Source organism: Ricinus communis, chromosome 10, assembly GCF_019578655.1.
Source record: "Ricinus communis isolate WT05 ecotype wild-type chromosome 10, ASM1957865v1, whole genome shotgun sequence".
Lineage (NCBI taxonomy): Eukaryota > Viridiplantae > Streptophyta > Magnoliopsida > Malpighiales > Euphorbiaceae > Ricinus > Ricinus communis.
In genome coordinates this window covers 23069134-23088379 of record NC_063265.1, presented here as the reverse complement: position 1 = coordinate 23088379, position 19246 = coordinate 23069134, and the positions used below count along the sequence as shown (strand labels likewise).

Here is a 19246-nt window from a genome sequence, read left to right as displayed (position 1 = left end):
AACCGCTCAACAACAATCTTCGTAACAACTTTAAATACGAAATTGCTTAAAAGAATCGGTCTATATTGCTCAATAGAGATGGCTTCAGGCATTTTAGGCACCAAAATCATGAAACTAGAGTTAAAGCCCGGAGAGATAGTACTTGATAAAAAGAAACTTTGCACTGCCTTGCAAGTGTCCATCTCTATGATATCCCAATAAGTTTGGTAGAAATGACCAGTATAACCATCTGGACCAGGGGCACTATGCGAGTCCATAGCAAACACAGTGTTTGTAGTTTCCTCCATTGTAGGGCAGCGATGTAAATCAGCGTTCTCCTCATTTGTAACAAGGGAAGAAATGACATCAATGATCTCTGATTTATTAGAGACCGCCGAGTTATCAGCCATAAACAGACTGATGTAAAAATTGACAACATGATTCTCAATTTTCCTTGTCCTTTTACATCCAAAGAGTTTGAATGCCTTGAAGAGGCTGACATCGAGAATGCAGCCTATTATATATTAAGTTAAGTGATATAGAATAACCAGCTAAATGCCTAAACCCAAGTTCAAGAACTCATTGGTTTAAGGAATTAAGTTCAATTTTTGTAGCTTCGACTCAATTTAGTAATTTTTTAAATTTATATATTTTTTAGCTTAAGTTTTTATATATATATACATCTAGTCAAAATTAGCTTTATATTTTAAACAATAATGAGAGAGTTGATAATAAAAATAATTTTAAAAAATATATAATAATTTCACATACTATTTTACAATCTTAATAATATACTTAAAATAATAAACGCTCTTACCATCAATTTTTACTGCAATCACCCTCACTTTTATTATTATGACCGCCTTCACTAGAATCATTATCATTGTCATTATCAGAAAATTTTAAAACATTGTACAAATACTAACATATAACAATATTTAATTTGTAATTATTTTTTATTTAATTTTTTTAATATAAATGATTTAATTTTAATATTTTTATTTTTATTATATTTATTCTTTTTTTAGATAGTATGTAATTCAGAATAGAGCTAATATGAATTACATATACAAAAGTGTAGATTAAAATAATTAAAAAATTCAAAAAGAACTAAATTAAACTTAGACCACAATATCAGTGGCTAAATTAAGATCTATTCCTTGGTTTAGACATGTCAGGTGCTTTAAAACTGACCTAAGAAAGATAAATACCGATCGACAAAATTCGCCTCAAAATTTTCCACATGGAATCATTTCGAAAGCATGAAAAAAGGCGCGAGCATTAAAGAATTAATACTTGTGAATTGATAATCCTCCAATATATATGATAAATCTTTTATTCCTTTTATTCTTAATATTACACGAGGATAAAAATAAAAGGAATACATGACAGAAGTATAGGATAAGATAGCTCTGGCAATCTTTTTAAAGAAGATTTTTAATGAGAAATACTAATTACAGTTTTCTTTTTGATAAGAGAAATTACAGTTTTTCAAATATATTTGAGTTGTAAAAAGAATAATTTGAGTTGAATGTTATAAATTATATTATTTATTAAATTATTGCATGTATTTAATTTATTATTAGTTAAATTTTATATATTTTCTTTAAATAAGGAAGTATGATGATAAGTTTTCAAAATTAAAAATATTATTATCAAAGTAATAGTAATACTTTGTCAAAGGCACGAGTAGACTACTAAATTATTTTTATATATGAATAAAAACTCTAATATATGTCAAAAACATTTAAGACATAGACACAAGAATGATATGTAATTCTATATTTATTGTTTTTCAAACACTAATTTATTAAACGACAGTATATTGATTATATATGATAAATTATAAATGTAATTAATACGTTAATTAAAAATATTTAAACAAAATAGAAAGAATTTCAAAATATTAAATTTAATTTTGATATTGTAAATTATGTCATTTCTTAGATTTTATTATGTATACTTAATTTATTATTTTCACCTATAGCTTTTTTAGATTATAGTAATCTTTTATATACGTAATTTGTTATCTTTTACCTATAGCATTTTTAGATTATCTTTGATATAATAAGAAGTCTATTTTTGTTATATAAGGACTTTAAGTTGTATGCCCACCAAGTTAGATTTCCGGATTCGTAATCTTTTTTATAAGAAAATGGAAACAGAATGTATTCATAACGTAATTTCTTGTCAATTTGTCAAAACACTTACTAATAGAAGTTGGGAGAACTAAAATAGGTTATAGAATCAGTTACTTATAGATTCAGTTTCAGAAAACTCATGCAAATACGTAAATGAATCTACACTTCTTCAGCTATAAATACAAAGGAATTAGTGGAATAAGAAGGTATCAGGAAAAAAAAAAAAAAAAGAAAGAAAGAAGAAAAGAATAAGAAAGAAACCAAACAAAAATGAAAGGAAAAGTATTCTTTACATGGGTTATGATCCTTTGTGTTGTGAAATTAAATGTACAAGGGGAGTACCACACTGAAACCGTACCTGCTATCCCTATGAAGGAGAAGATTACCAAATTGAGTTTCTTTTACCATGTTAATTTAGGTGGCAAAATTCCTACTGCGGTCCAAATAGCTCAACCCAACGTAACCAGAGATGAAAGGCAATTCCTCCCATTCGGTACTCTTTTTGCTGTCAATAATGCTCTAAGAGTAGGCACTAAGCCGACCTCAAAACTTATTGGTCGTGCTAAAGGTCTGACTTTAGCTGCTAGCCAAGAAGATGATAAGCATCTAATATTGGTGAATTATCAGGATATTGGGTTCATTACAGGCAAGTTCAACGGAAGTTCATTTATTGTGTGCTCAAGGGATCCTATTTTCGAGCCAGAACATGAGCTTGCAGTTGTTGGTGGGAGACAAAAATTGAGAATGGTTACAGGTTTTGTTAAGGTTCAAACAGTTTTTATTGATTTTGCAAGTGGTTATGGTGTTTTTAAGTATGATGTGACCTTGTTTCAGAGGCTACGGTTGGCATCTTCTACCGATATCAACCAATATGATATTGTGTAATTTATGTTTTGGATAATTTACTCCATATATATATATATGATGTTATGCAATTTATATGTTGGATATTTTATAATAAATATAATATTATTATATATTTATTGTATTATTAGTTTTTTTTTTTTTATTACTGAAGTGATTGTATTTTTAAAGTTCAAGGGGTAAACTCTATTTTAATGCTAGCTTTAATTATTTGTTGAAAGTTCAATCCTTGTTAGCTATAAATGAGGTTGAACGTGCCACGTGTGTTACATGAACTATTGTAAACTAATGTGCTTCTCGAATGATTGCAGATTTTAAAACTTTTGCCACAATCTGTTTAATGTCTTATTAAGAAATGGCTGTAAATTGACTAAATTTATGAAAATGATATTACTTGAAAAAATATAAGAAAACAAACAATGTTTTATTTGTTAAAAATGCATAGAATTTAGTTGCTAATTTTTGTAATGTGTTAAATTATATTTTTCATATTTCTCTTCTTTTTTCTTTTTGTTGTTTGCTGGCAATATTATCCAAAGCTTATATAATTATTGTTGAGAAGTACAGCTTTAAAATAACTTCAACTTTCAAATATCTCTCCACTTTATTACTTTTGTTCCTCACATTAATCACATGAACTAAATAATTTTAATTACTTTAATTTAATTTAATAATTAATTACTTCATTCCAAACTTATAATTTTGAGTCAAAGTTGGTATTTTGACCTTAATTATTGGACCTTAAAAATATAATGCAAACAGATGCCTCTTTATACGTATGTAACGTGGCTCAGAAGCCAAATCTTTATAAACATGCAACAAATATAAAGGTTGTTTTCCCAATAAAAATATTACCTTTTTTTTAACAACAATAACATTTTTATCTAAGACAATAATTTTACAAAAATTCTCTTTTTATGTAAAAGTTTTTAAAAAACACTTTTTTTAATGTAAATTTGTGACGTGAGTTATTTCTTGCAGTGTCCTTTTACGTCGAATAGAAATAAAATCATAAAATGGGACATGATTAGTGTTTTTTTAATTTAGAAATAATTTCTTTATTTTTACTTTGAGATCTATGTTCTTATACAACTCTAGTTTCTCTTTTACTTTTTAAAGTATATATATTTCATATCAATTAATTAATTAATATGAATGGCTTCTTCTATAATATGATAATTTTCAAAAATATTATCCTTTCCAAGTTAAAATCTGAGACAAATCTCATTCAGATTACACTATATAGTTAAACTGCTTGTAGCTGTCAAACATTTCTTAAGCTAATATAATGGTAAGTGCTAACTTGTTTATAATTTTATCATTCTTCAAATTTTATCTATATAAATATTCCATTTTGTTTGACTTTATGAATATAGTTTAATTTGAAAAATTAATAAAATTATAAATTTAAAAATTTTACAAAATCAATAAAATTTATATCTCTAAAGACATAGGCTTACAAAAATTCTCTATCAAGCTAAATGTTTTTCTTTTTACAAAAATACAATATTATAGATTTCCCAATTAATGAAGAATTTGAAAAAGAAAGTGATGAATTTGATTGTAGAGTGCGAGTTTCTTTTTTTAATATTATAAATATATTTTCATTTTGTTTTAGAGATTTTAATTTTTTTATAAGGAAAAGTATTCACTTAATTATTCATATATTACTTATATTTCTTATACTATACATATATTTTTATTGTATTTTAGAGATTTTGTTTTACTTTTTATAAGGAAATATATTTCTTAATTATATATATTACTTTTGTTTATAATATGCATATTTTTATAACACCCTATGGAAGTACTTTTACTCCATTTATACTAATAGAATTTCATTTTTTTTTTCAACTTCAAGATGAAAATTATTATTATTTTTTTAAAGAAGATGAACATTATTAATGTGAAATTGAAACTCAATTTCTAATATTTTTCAACACAAAAACATAATTTTTTAACAAAAAAGTTACTAATATTTTGGAACTTACTCAACAAGTAAATAACAAGTAAAAGAAATTGAAGATAAATCATTAGAGATATGAAAATTAATAAAACAACAATCAAAATAATTAACGCAAAAATTAAAAGATTTCAAATCAAATAATTTATTTTACATAAAATTTAAATAAAGCTGAACTTTTTAGAGAGAGCAAAATCCAATAAATTTTAAGAAAACTCCAAAATGACTATTTTTTGTTCACATAAAAAAAGAGCTGAAATGACAAAGATTAAGAAAACTAAAAAGAAAAAGTTATGTTGATCTAAAGGCCAATTGATCTCTATTTTGATCTTAATATCCAAATTGCATGTTGCTAACTAAGTATTTGAGTGTCTATAGGATAGTGCATTAAAAATTCTAAGTTAGGACAAAAGTGTCTTAAGCTTTTCAATTGAGGTTTGTGAAAGACCCGTAACGTGCCAGGACACCTTGACAGCGTGAGGGCACTTTTCATATAGTCAAGTTGACCATCCACGTGTAAAGTACGAGGGCGCCTCGAAAGACCCCTTGATAGAACACCAATCATATGAGGACACCTCGCAGTCAACAAGTGATGCAAAGTAAAAAACCTTAGAATTCGTTGAACAATAGGATAAAAGGCATTAAACATAAAGGTTACAATCTAATAGTCATTAGTAGTGGAGGTTATTAAACGTGATATAGAAATCGTAAGGAATTTTAAATGTTTTATTAAGTTAACTTATGGTATTAAGTGATATTTAGTTTATAAGTTTTACTTTTATTTATTAATTTTAAATTTCAAAGTTACTTTACAAATCTTATAAATACATATACAAGCAAAACTAGTGTATAAAATTATTATTGAGATTAATTGATATCCATAGTTTTACACATATTTACTTGTATATTATTGCGTATTTTCTTAGCAATTATTGTGCTTTTATTCCAAGATCACCTGTGTTTTGTGTTCTTTTGCATTTAAGGAGAATTTATAGGACCATCATCAGTATTTGAGCAATTATAGATCAATACATGCGAAAACGGACGGGAATTCATCAAGATCGGACAAGAGCTCATAGTGCATACATTGAGCATGGCTTAGGTCAAGGCCATGCTGAACACCACGGCCTGGACTCTAGCCGTGACCAACCATGAGCTTTTGGTCTTCAAAACATGGCACTTTGGGCACGGTTTCCATAGCCACCACACCTCCAAAGACCTCAGATGGCCCCGTGGTGGTTTATGCCGATGAAAGGGGAACACGACCATGAAGAAACCCTGATTGGTGAGATCCGAATATTCAGCACGGCCTGGACTCTGGCCGTGCTGAAAAAATATATAAGGAAAACTATTCTTTTAGGGTGAGGAAGCAAGAAGCAAGGAGAGAGAGTCCTGGTGGCTGGCTCGGTTTTTGCATAGTGCTGAGTGCGGGAGAGAGTTGTAGAGAGGAAGAACCCCAGAATCGCAAGGTTTCGAGTACAAAACAGTAGTGGAGTACTTCAAGAGGCAATTAAGGAGATTAATCATAGTGCAGATCCAAATTTGGAGCTGTTCATCCAATTCAAGAGAAAAGGGTGTACATGTTTCATTTTCATTATTCTTCCATTGTAATTGATTTCCTAGTTGTTTTAAACATGAACATGTTTAGCTAGATTGATTAAATCCATTAGGATTTCTTTACTATGTTGGCTTAATATTATATTGTTGGATTGTTTGAGTTAGTTTTGTATTTTTCTTACTTTCAGTATTAATAAGATAATGCATTATTCATGAGACGTTGTGAATTGTGGTGTTTAGATTGCTTTATGTGATTGAGAAGTCCATTTGGCAATTGGAATTTTGAATAGCAAGAACTGGTTAATAATCACTTAGAGATAAGGATAATTAAATAGTAGGATTAAGAATTAACAACGCTTAATAGAGGCGGATTAAAGCTTAATGCTAATTTAAGAATCAATCGTTAGGAAGAGATTCCAACTTTAGGTTATTAGGTTTAGGAATTCGGTTATCGAGAGAAACCGAATTCGGATTAAGAATAAATGCCCACACGGGTAGCATAATTAGACTCATCAATCCTTTATCTTTTGTTTGATTGCCAACTAGTTTATGTTCCCTTTGGGTTTGTTTTCTTGTCTTGGTTATTTAATTTATCCATTCATTCCTGCATCTCCCTTAGAACTTAGCTTGTAGTTATTAGTTAGTTTAGAAATTATTCATCATTCATTTTAGGTTAATATAACAAAGAACAAAGAAGTAACTCTGGGCTTTCACTTTCCCGAGGAATACGACCTTGATACTCGCCATGAGTGCTAAACTGCATCGATAGGTTCACTGCCTTAAATTGTAGCTACCACAAATAGCCTATCAAGTTTTTGGCGCCGTTGCCGGGGATTGTTTCAAAACTAGAGTGAAATTTGCTATTTGTTAATTTAGCCATTTTATTATTATTATTTTATAGTTTTTATTTTTATTTATTTATTTATTTTATTTTATTTGTACATATTTATTTAGTTTAAGTTTATGATTCAGGTAGTGAATGATAAGGAGGTTCAATGCTAAATTCAAACTCTTTATATGACGCGTTGGAGAATGGGATCAGGAACCAAGAGAGTGCTAAAAATTAGGACACCCGTGCAGCCTTAGCAGCTCGAGTGGAATCGTTTTGCAGGGCTACCGATCAACTCTCCACTCCCATCGTTTCATCTCAAGATTTTTGTGAAATCTGTTATGGTTTACATTTAAGTAATGATTATCCATTGTACAGTGATGTTGCTCATTGTTCTTATAACTTTAAACAGGTGAATTATACGGGAAGCTGGCTAAATAACTCGTATAAAAGCACCTGTAATCAAGAATGGAGCACTCATTCACCCTTTGGATGGAGCTTAGATGGCCACGAACCACCAGGATTTCAGCAACGACATCAGTAACCTAGTCTTGCACCTTCAACTCAAGATGAAGAGTTAGTTTCAGAGGAGCTGATGATGAGGTTCGTTGCAAGTCTTGATGATAGATTCCAACAAACAGATAGGGTACTTGAAAGTCAACAAGCCTCAATTGAGAACATAGAGCATCATGTAGGCTTGATCTTCAAGTTACTAGCTGCAGAACAATTAGGAACTCCATCAAACACTATTGAATCCATGGAACATTTGAGCACCGTCACTTTGCGTTCAGTTGAGAAATTTTATAGTTTATCTACTATGTTGGACGATGATACGTATGTGCAAGATGATTTCTTGAACATGGAGATGGAACCAGAAAAGGAAGAGGCGAACATGATTCCTCTGAAAAACTACCAACAGGAACGTATAGTTGATGAAGCTGAGTTGCAGTTACAGGAATTTTTGGTGGATTTTCCACAAGTCCTTTCGATGATGGAAGATGAGCACGAGTTATCCAATGAAGAAGTCTTTGAGGAGCTCGAGTTCTTTCTAGCAAGTGAACCAAGCCAAGGACTGGAGAAAACCATTGACATTCCTGAAGAAATTGCCCAACCGTCGATCCTTCCAATTGGTGAAACTTCAGCTTTTAAATTGGAACAGCCCATAGAGCATCATGACTACGTGTAGTTATACGAGGAGCGAGTTTTGCCCAACATACTGGCAGCTTGGTTAACAGTCGGGAAAAGAAAATTGACGATTATCCCTCTAAGCGGATGCTTGAAGCCATTTGCTTGGAAGAAGGATGGATGGTCATCGATCAGGCCCGTTTGCTTTTCACCATGAGTCCAGCTAAAAAGACTCATCACATCAAAAAGAAGCGCTTTTGGGAGGCACCCCAAATTCTATTTTTCATTTTTGATATTCTACCTTTTCATTTTGAAACATTTTATTGGTTTTAAGTTTTCATATTTTATTTAATTATTATTTTTAGATTCTACAGAGGAGGTACTGAATTTCCACAACATCAGCCTCGATGGATGATCAGGGCAGTCCCCTAGATCTTTTTATTTTTTCTGCATTTGTTTACTTTATTTTTCATACATGCCATGCACTTGGATTGTATTGCCTTTGTTCTCTTAGTTGAGCATCCCATACGGGGTATCCATAACATTTTACATTGAGGACAGTGTGTTCTTCAAGTGTGGGATGGTTGTGGGTAAAACTTATAATCCTACTCTCTCATATGGTTTTTAGATATATCTGAAATTGCTATCACTAGGTGTTGTGTATTGTTAGGATGTTAGGACACTGTGTCTTTATGCACTTAAATATGCTATTTTTGAGCTGATTGATGACTTGATTTATAGAATTGTAGTTACTTTTCTTTGTTGTTCATTGTGCTTGGAAAATAATTGATGGTGTTTTACATATCAACCCTGCCGGGTTAAACTGGGTTAAATTGGTGTTATTTAATTATTTTTTTGAATTGTCGAATTTTAACTTAGAACGTTGATAATGTCATATGCATGTGTTTCTTAAGTAATGATTCAATTAATGATGTTGCTAACCAATTACACCTAATACCACACCTCAAAGTGAGATTTTGAGCCTGTTAAGCATTCATTATACTTATGCTCTTTATATTTCTTGTTTGAGTGTGCATTGTACTTGACTTTGCTTCTAGAACTTGCTTTGTAATGCCTGTTGAAGTTACATGAATATTGTGAATACCATGAGATGATTTGGGCGATTTAGAATTCACCACATTTGACTAAAAGCCTACCCCCTTATGTTTCCATTAGTTAGCTAGTTTTGAGCCTTAACCTTTTCTTCATAATCTACACCTATACACTTCAATTATACCATTCTTTACATTTATCTTTTCTTTACCCTTATGCTGGAATTTCTTTTTGTGATTTGCTCACCCTTATGTTGGATTAAAATGCCAGTTGCTATGTTGGTAAATTCACTATGTCTTTTTGAGATTTTAGATGCTTCCTCTGATCCAAACTGTATTTATATTCTTTACGTATGCAGCAGTTCTTATAAGCTGTTAGTTTATTATTAAAAAATGATGAAAAGAAAAGAAAGAGAAGAAGAAAATAAACAAAATTCTTTAATTATTTATCTCTTTATCTGATTTAGAGCATTTGCAAGCGTTATTCTACGAAGTAGGATTTTAGTACAAAATTCTTTTTGTATATTAGCCATTTAATTCTTTGAGCATATATTGTTGTTTATCGCATGAATTCCATCATTTTCACACTTCTTTCCCAAATCTCCGTACCTTTACCTTAGTGATAGTGTGCATTTTATGCATACTAATTATCATATTTTCTTGGATATTATTGAAGTATTTATGCTTAATTATGGATTCTAAATGTGATTATTGATTTTCATGTTAGAAGGAATGCTTTGATGCAACATGAAGCTGAAAGGATAATATTTGATGAGTTTTCATATAGATTGATGCTTTGGAGAATTTTGGATAAAATGGAGAAAAGATGGCAAAAGATCACTTCAGTTAGAGTGTGCCCACGGCATATTTCAGAAATCAGAATTTGTGAAAAGAAGCTTAAAGTGATACTATTTGCCATGTGACTTTTTAATTTACTTTTGGAAATGTTTATTTACTAAAAACCCCTCACAACTTAAGGTTATTTTAGGAATTCTTAGGGACCAAGTTTTTCTATAAAAAGAAAAAGGAAAAGAGACAAGGAGAGTTTTTTTTAGGTTTTGGAGAAAAAGGGGGCTGCAAACTAGTTTTCTTCTTATCATCCATTGTTTTCCTTCTTTGCTTTATTTTCTCTACAACAATTATGTGTGGCTGAACTCTTTTCTTTCCAAGTCAAGGTTAATTAAGGTTTGAATTCATATGGGTTGTGAGATTTAATTATTCTTCATTATTTTCTCAAATCTATTAATATTCATGTATCTTCTATGTCTATTACGAATTCTATTTTTGTTGATTATGTAAAAAGGCCTATTACTCAATTATCAAGATAGTCTATGCCAAATTAGAATATTAAATCCGTAATTGTTTAATTATTCTAATGATTAGTGGTAGAAAAACATACCCATGTTATGTGGATACATGATCTAGTCTAAATGAATTCATCTTATGTATTTGTTGGCTAGGGTTGGGTTTCTCTAAATTGCATTGCTATTGGTAAATTAAATCTTGGAAGCTTTTCTAGGGTTGTTTATTCAATAAGAGAATTAATCAAATGGCTTCCATTGATTAACGAAAAATTAAGGAGAAATTAGGTTGTTAGAGCTTCTCAACAACTATAACCAATTTATTAATGGATTTGGAAATTATATTTGCATCAATAATCAATTCAATGAATTAAAACTAAGATTATACCTTGGGTTGGAGTTTTCTCATATCGATTTATCTTCTCAAATTTTATTATTGCTTCTAATTGATTTCTAGTTTAATTTGTTTTGATTCCAAATATAAAACCCCCCCTAATTTTATTTGAATTTTGTTAAAGAAATAAATCTTACCAATCTCTGCAGATTCGACCCTACTTGTCACTATTTACAAGTTGTTTTTATTTGAAGAGTAGGAACTTATTTTTGTTGGATTCGATACCCATCAAATTTTGCGCCTTAGAATCATCATTTAATTTGATTTATTTCTTTTATGCCTCGTTCTTCTCATACAGAAAAATTTGAATTTGATCCTGAGATTGAGAAAACCGCAAAAAGAATAAGAAAGGAGACTAAAGAACGTCGTAAGAATTCCAAATCTTCTTCACCTTCTGCACCTCCAGAATTGGAAACAGATTTTGACTTGGTTGATTCTTTAAATGATTCTGAATTAGAAGAAACCATGGAAAATCAAGGAAGAACTCTAAGGGAATTGGCGGCACCAAATGTAGACCAACAACAGCTTTGCATTCAATATCCCGATTTGGAAGTAGCCTTTGAGCTGAAATCAGGTTTGATACATTTATTACCCACTTTTCGCGGTCTTGAGAATGAAGATCCTCATAAGCACTTAAAAGAATTTCATATGGTGTGTTCAAGCATGAGACCACAAGGGGTATCCGAAGAACAAATCAAAATGCGTGCATTTCCATTTTCATTAACCGATAGAGCTAAGGATTGGCTATTCTATTTGCCATCTGGTTCTATGACCACATGGACGGATATGGCAAGAGTATTCCTTGACAAGTTCTTTCCCGCCTCAAGAGCCACAAGTATAAGGAGGGAAATATGTGGAATCAAGCAAAATAATGTGGAGACTCTCCATGAATATTGGGAACGGTTTAAAAAATTGTGCGCGAGTTGCCCACAACATGGAATTACCGAACAACTTCTCATCCAATATTTTTATGAGGGATTGTTACCCATGGAGAGAAAAATGATGGATGCCGCTAGTGGAGGCGCTATAGTGAACAAAACTCCTCAAGCCGCTAGGGACTTGATCTCCATCATGGCTACCAACTCTCAACAATTTGGCTTCGGTCAAGACTCAACACCAAGAAGAGTGAATGAGGTAAGTAGCAATTCTATCGAAACTCAATTGTCTAAACTAACCTCTCTTGTTCAATAATTGGCCTTAGGAAAGGCACCAAAAGCTAGAGTTTGCAGAATTTGTACCTATCCAAGTCATCCAACCGACACGTGTCCAATACTTCAAGAGGACTCTAATGAGCAAGTCAACATGGTTGGAGGATTTCTAAACAGGAAGTATGATCCCTATTCAAACACGTATAATCCAGGATATAGAGATCATCCTAACCTTAGCTATGGATCAAGAAATCAAAATTTCCAAAACCCTCATCAAAATTTCCAACAAAGATCAGGAAATTTCCAACAATCACCTCCCGTAAAGCAAGGTATGTCTCTTGAAGATATTGTTAAAGAGCTTGCTAATAATACAAGTGTTTTTCAACAGGAAACGAGAGCAAGCATTCAAAATTTAGAGGCTCAAGTAGGGCAATTGGCATCTTCATTGAGTAAATTAGAATCTCAAGGTAAATTTCCATCACAAACAATTGTCAATCCAAGGCACAATGCTAGTGCAATAACCTTGAGAAGCAGAAAAGAATTGAAAGAATTTGATGATGCAAAAAGGCATGGACAAGCCTTAGAAGAGGAGGTTGAGAAAGAAGTGGCGACTTCATCGCAAGAAACCGATTAATCTTAAGTACCCAACAACGAGAAACAAAAGGTATTGGTGACAAAACCTCCTTTTCCTGAAAGATTTGCCAAATCTAAGAAACAAGAAGAGGAAAAAGAGATATTTGAGACATTTCACAAAATTGAGGTAAATATTCCTTTACTCAATGCAATTAAGCAAGTACCTCGTTATGCTAAATTTCTTAAAGAGTTGTGCACCAATAAGAAAAAGTTAGAAGGTATGGAAATAATAAGTGTGGGTGAGAATGTTTCGACTATTCTTCAAAGAAAGTTACCTCCCAAGTGCAAGGATCCAGGTACGTTTACTATCCCTTGTAAGATAGGCAGTGTTGAAATTAAGAGGGCGATGTGTGATTTAGGAGCCTCAATAAATTTCATGCCTCTTTCAATTTATGCATCTTTAAAATGTGGTAAATTAAAAGAAACGGGTGTTGTTATACAACTTGCAGATAGATCGGTTGTGTATCCTGAGGGTGTCTTAGAGGATGTTTTAGTGCAAGTGAATGAATTGGTATTTCCTGTAGACTTTTATGTACTTGACATGGAAGAAGATAATTCTCCTAACTCAACGTCGATTTTGTTAGGAAGACCATTTCTTAAAACTTGAAAAATAAAAATTGATGTACATGATGGCACACTTAGCATGGAATTTGATAATGAGATCATAAAATTTAATATCTATGATGCCATGAGATATCATAGTGATGTATCCTCAGTTTTTGTTTTAGATGCGATTGACACTCTAGTGCAGGAAACTTTTGAGTTGGAACATGAAGACAAGTTGCAAGTTGCACTCACCAACAACCTCAATCCAAAAGAACTTCTACACCTTGAAGCACTTTATGTGATAGATTCGCCTCTACAAGACACCATTTTTGCATTGGATGCACTCAAGCTTGTGAGAAATAATGTTGCTTATATTGATTTATCTTATTCTCATAAAAAGCTTATTCCTTCTATCATACAGGCACTAAAGTTAGAATTGAAAGCTCTACCTAGCCATCCAAAGTATGTGTTTTTAGGAGAAAATGAATCCTTGCCGGTTATCATATCTAATAAACTCACTACTTTAGAAGAAGAGGTGTTGATTCGGGTACTTAGAGAATACAAAGAAGCAATTGGGTGGACTATAGCTGATATTAAAGGATTGAGCCCCTCTTTGTGCATGCATAGAATACTTTTAGAAGAGGAGAGCAAGCCATCTAGAGAAGCCCAACGCCGACTAAGCCCTCATGTGATGGAAGTGGTAAAGAAAGAAATTATGAAACTTCTTGATGCAAGTATGATCTACCCAATTTCTGATAGCAAATGGGTAAGTCCAATTCAAGTTGTCCCAAAGAAAACAAGTATAACAGTTGTAGAGAATTCAAACGGTGAGTCAGTTCCAACCCGCATTCAAAATGGGTGGAGAGTTTGTATAGATTATAGAAAATTGAATACTTCAACTCGGAAAGATCATTTTCCTCTCCCATTTATTGATCAAATGCTTGAGCGTTTAGCCGGTCGTTCTCACTTTTGTTGTCTTGATGGCCAATCAGGTTTTCACCAAGTTCGGGTGGCACCCGAAGACCAAGAAAAGACAACCTTCACTTGTCCATTTGGGACCTTTGCATATCGACGAATGTTGTTTGGTCTTTGTAATGCACCCGCAACCTTCCAAAGGTGTATGGTTAGTATATTTTCAGATTATGTAGAGAATATCATAGAAGTTTTTATGGATGATTTTACGGTCTATGGTAATTCTTTTAATGAATGTTTGGCTAACCTTACTAAAATTCTTAAGCGATGCATAGAAACAAACCTAATTTTAAATTATGAAAAGTGTCACTTCATGGTTGACCAAGGTCTTATTCTAGGTCATGTTGTGTCATCTAGAGGAATTGAAGTTGATAAATCTAAGATAGATGTGATCAAATCCCTGCCTTACCCTGCTAGTGTACGGGAAGTTCGTTCTTTTCTTGGTCATGCAGGATTCTATCGATGTTTTATCAAGGATTTTTCGAAAGTAGCTCAACCATTGTGTCGCTTACTACAGAAGGATGTTGAGTTTGTACTCGATGAGTCATGCAAGGAGGCATTTGATAAATTGAAAGACGCACTAACTTCAGCACCAATTATCCAACCACTAGATTGGACCCTTCCGTTTGAGATCATGTGCGACGCTAGCAACCATGCTGTGGGTGCCGTCCTTGGGCAAAAAGTAGGAAGAGCTCCACATGTCATTTACTACGCCTCAAGATCACTAGAAAAATGCACAATGCAACTACACAACAACGGAAAAAGAACTTTTAGCCATTATTTTTGCTTTATAGAAATTTCGCTCATATTTACTTGGAACTAACGCGATTGTTTACTCTGATCATGCAGCTCTCAAGTATTTACTTTCCAAGAAGGACGCAAAGCCAAGGCTTATTCGTTGGATACTCTTACTACAAGAGTTCAACTTGACAATAAAAGACAAGAAAGGAACAGAGAATTTGGTCGCGGATCACCTTAGTCGCTTAATCACAAATGAAGAGCCACCACCTTTGAAGGATGAATTTCCAGATGAGCACCTCTTTTCTATTCATAATTCTATTCCTTGGTTTGCCGATTTAGTTAACTACTTAGTTACTAGAACGCTACCAAATGATTTATCTAGGGCTCAAAAGGATCGAATTAAGAGTGATGCAAAATATTATATATGGGATGATCCTTACTTGTGGAAATTTTGCTCTGATCAAATCATTAGAAGATGTGTATCACAACATTAAGTTGCATCCATTCTAACATTTTGTTATTCATATGCATGTAGAGGGCACTTTGGCCCCAAAAGAACGGCTTGTAAGGTGTTAGAATGTGGATTATTTTAGCCCAATTTATTTCGTGATTCATACATGTTTTGTAAAGCATGCGAAAATTTTCAAAAGACGAGAAACTTAGGACATAGAGACCAAATGCCCCTTACCTCCATTCTTATTTGTGAAATATTTGATGTTTGGGGCATAGATTTCATGGGCCCTTTTCCTCCTTCTAATGGCAATATTTACATACTTCTTGCTATGGATTATGTTTCGAAGTGGGTAGTGGCAAAAGCTACTCGGACTAATGATTCTAAAGTTATTGTAGATTTTCTTAAGTCTCAGATTTTCTCAACATTTGGCACACCGAGAGCTTTGATTAGTGGTATGGCACTCATTTTGCAATAGAGTGGTTGAAGCCTTATTGAAAAAGTACAATGTCACTGCACATGGTACTTCTGACCTATCACCCATGAAACAAGTGGGCAAGCGAAAGTCTCCAATAGAGAAATCAAATCGATCCTTGAAAAAGTTGTCAATCCTAATAGGAAAGATTGGAGTGCACGACTTGAAGATGCGCTATGGTCATATAGAACGGCTTATAAAACCCCTATAGGTATGTCCCCTTATTGTCTAATCTTTGGGAAGCCATGTCACCTCCCGGTTGAATTGGAACATAAAGCATATTGGGCTGTCAAGCAATGCAATATGGAGATGGATGAAGCTGGTTCACAAAGAAGATTGCAACTACAAGAGCTAGAAGAAATTCATCTAGATGCATATGAGAATGCACAAATTTACAAAGAAAAGACAAAGAAATTTCATGATAATATGATTTCTAGAAAGAGCTTTTGTATCGGACAAAAATTTCTTCTCTACAATTCTAGACTCAAATTATTTCCAGGTAAGTTGCGTTCTAGATGGAGTGGTCCTTTTACTGTCACTAATTCTCATGGTGCAATAGAAATTAAAAGCCAAGACACTGGAAAGATGTTCAAAGTTAATGGTCAACGTCTAAAACCTTTCTATGAGGGATTTCGACTTGATAATATTGCAGAAATAAACTTGGAGTGTCCAAGGTATACATAGCGTGCAACCATGTCTAGCCGAAGACATTAAATAAAGGCACTTTTTGGGAGGCAACCCAAATTTACTTTTTAGTTTGTTTTATTTTCTTGTTCTTTTGGGGTTTTATAGTTAATTTTCGTGCTTCCTTGCTAAATTTTTTTTATGAGTTTTGGGGTAGAAAAGAACTATGTTTAGCACGCAGGCACGCTACATTTCGAGTTAACGTAAAGATAACAGAGTATGCCCACGCTCTAATAGAGAAGATCTTCTGTTCCAAATTCTAAAGAATTGATAAAAAACTCTCAAAAAAAAAGAAAGAAATTTAATCACCAATTTTTTTTCTTTCATCAATAAAATTTTTTTTACCCTAATATTTTCTGCAAATCTTTTCTGTAGCTCCACATCGCTCAGCTCTTACGCGCCGCGCCTGCACATCTGCCAACCTCGCGCGCTACCCGTCTGCAGACGTCACATCAGCTTCAAACGCTGCCCGTCGGCTTCGAAAGACAAAAATGCGCTTCCCCAACCGACGCTAGTGCCCACGCTCCAGCGGCAAGCGCCGCGCCAGCGTCAACCAGCTTGCAGGCCGTGCCCAGTTCGCGTACGTATGCGATTCTTAGCGATCTCTAGCTGCACTTGCCTCGCGATCTCGTCGCCGGCGCGACCAAATCGCGCGCACAATGGCGTGTTCTTCTCGTTTGTCCTCCTTCTTTATAACAAGAAAAAAAATCAGTCTAATGGTTAAGAAAAAGACGGTTCACAAGCCAAAGCTAAAGGCAACTCCATAACAACCGCGTAAGGCCAAACCAAATGCTTCAAGGTCACAAGCACGAATTGGAAAAGGGATGCATATTTTGCCCCCATCCGAAACTGAATTGAAAGGAAATTTGATATTCAGTAAGCAAGTCCACAAAGAAAGGTATAAATTTTTCTCTCAGCAATCTATTATTCCTTGTAAATATATTGATTGTTTGGCTTTAGAAAAATTGAATATTAAAGAAGATGTGGATAAATACATTGATAATATTGGATGGCAAACATACTTTTCAATTAATTATCCATGTTATATTAAACTTGTGCGTGAGTTTTACTCTACTTTTGAGTTTGACAAAAAAGGTGATATTAATTTGAACACTCCAGGTGTAGTGTATTTTAGGTTGTTGGGTAGGGAGTTCAAACTCTCTATCACACAATTTAATCTTGCCTTTGGTTTTATCACGGATGATTATGCTAAAACTGATGAATATATGAAGTCTGTTTGTGATTTTTTACCTGCATTTGAACTAGTTCCTTTGTATAAGCAAATGTCTATAGGCGTTAGATATAACCTTAGTAAGTTGCAAGCTAGTTATCTACATGACCAAGCCTTGAAATATATTCATAAGTTTCTAGCTTTCACTTTTTCAGGAAGAAAATATAATTTTGGCATACTTTCAAAAACTGAGTTCTTTTTCTTGTGGTGCATGCAAAATGGAATTAAAGTGAACCTTGGATATTGGTTGGCTTCTCAATTTGACAATGTTATTATGAAGAAGCATCCTATGATTCTAGGTTCTTTGATTACTCAATTGGCTATACACACAAATTTGCTCGATATTGATAATAATGCCTTGCATGTTGCTTGTAATATGCACCCTTTGGATATAAAATGCTTAATGAGTATGGGTTTAGTGTGGAAGAAGGAAGGTGTGCCTTGTTTTCAATCTACAGGTCCTATCGCGAAGAACATTTTAAAGCGAAAACTCCGTCAGGACGAGAATGAGGAGGAGAATTTAATTTCCAATAATGAACCATCTTCTCCTAGATCATCCTCCCAAAGGCGATATATACTGAACAACTCCAACGCCTTGAACAACGGCAAATAGAAATGGAATTAAACTTGATGGCTTTCTTCAAGCACATGGGTTTTACTCCACCATATCCACCTCACTGCTAAACATTTTCGCTATACCTAACATACTCAGGGAAGTTTCACCATTCCTATCTTTTATTTCCAATTTGATATGTTAGGCATTATATAAATACATTGGGGATAATGTATGGGATAAGTGTAAGGTGTTTATAGGCTGTTTTTGGGCATTGTACATGCATGTTAATTTTTTTTTAGGTATTATTCTATGATTGTGACTTATGAATCCATGATTTAAATTGTTGAGAATTGCTTGATTGAGTTAAAAGATAATAAGAGATTTGCATAAATGATTGAGTTTTTATGTATTGCATTGTGAGTATTATTTTTATAATTAATTTGAATGAAAAAGTGCATAGAACTTAACACACAATCACTTTTTGTGAGCTTTTGAGCCTAAGAGCATTCATCACAATATGCTCCATATTTTTCTTGATTGTGTGATTGTCATGTATAGATTGATTTTTCTAGAACTTGCTTTGTTATACATATTAAGGTCACAT

General features: G+C 32.9%; 1 protein-coding gene, 1 non-coding gene and 1 pseudogene across 2 annotated transcripts; 2 read left to right on the top strand and 1 right to left on the bottom strand.

Annotated features, from left to right (window-relative positions):
- The first annotated feature begins 2390 nt into the window (after positions 1–2390).
- On the top strand, positions 2391–3005 carry LOC8269272 (dirigent protein 15). The gene has a single exon (XM_002517255.3). It carries the CDS (start codon positions 2391–2393, stop codon positions 3003–3005), a length of 615 nt encoding a protein of 204 aa, XP_002517301.1.
- An 8665-nt stretch (positions 3006–11670) lies between these two features.
- On the top strand, positions 11671–18699 carry LOC125371396 (annotated as a pseudogene).
- Positions 12040–12146, bottom strand: LOC112534582. The gene has a single exon (XR_003078870.2). It is a non-coding gene; the product is annotated as a small nucleolar RNA R71 (small nucleolar RNA).
- Positions 18700–19246: the final 547 nt, after the last annotated feature.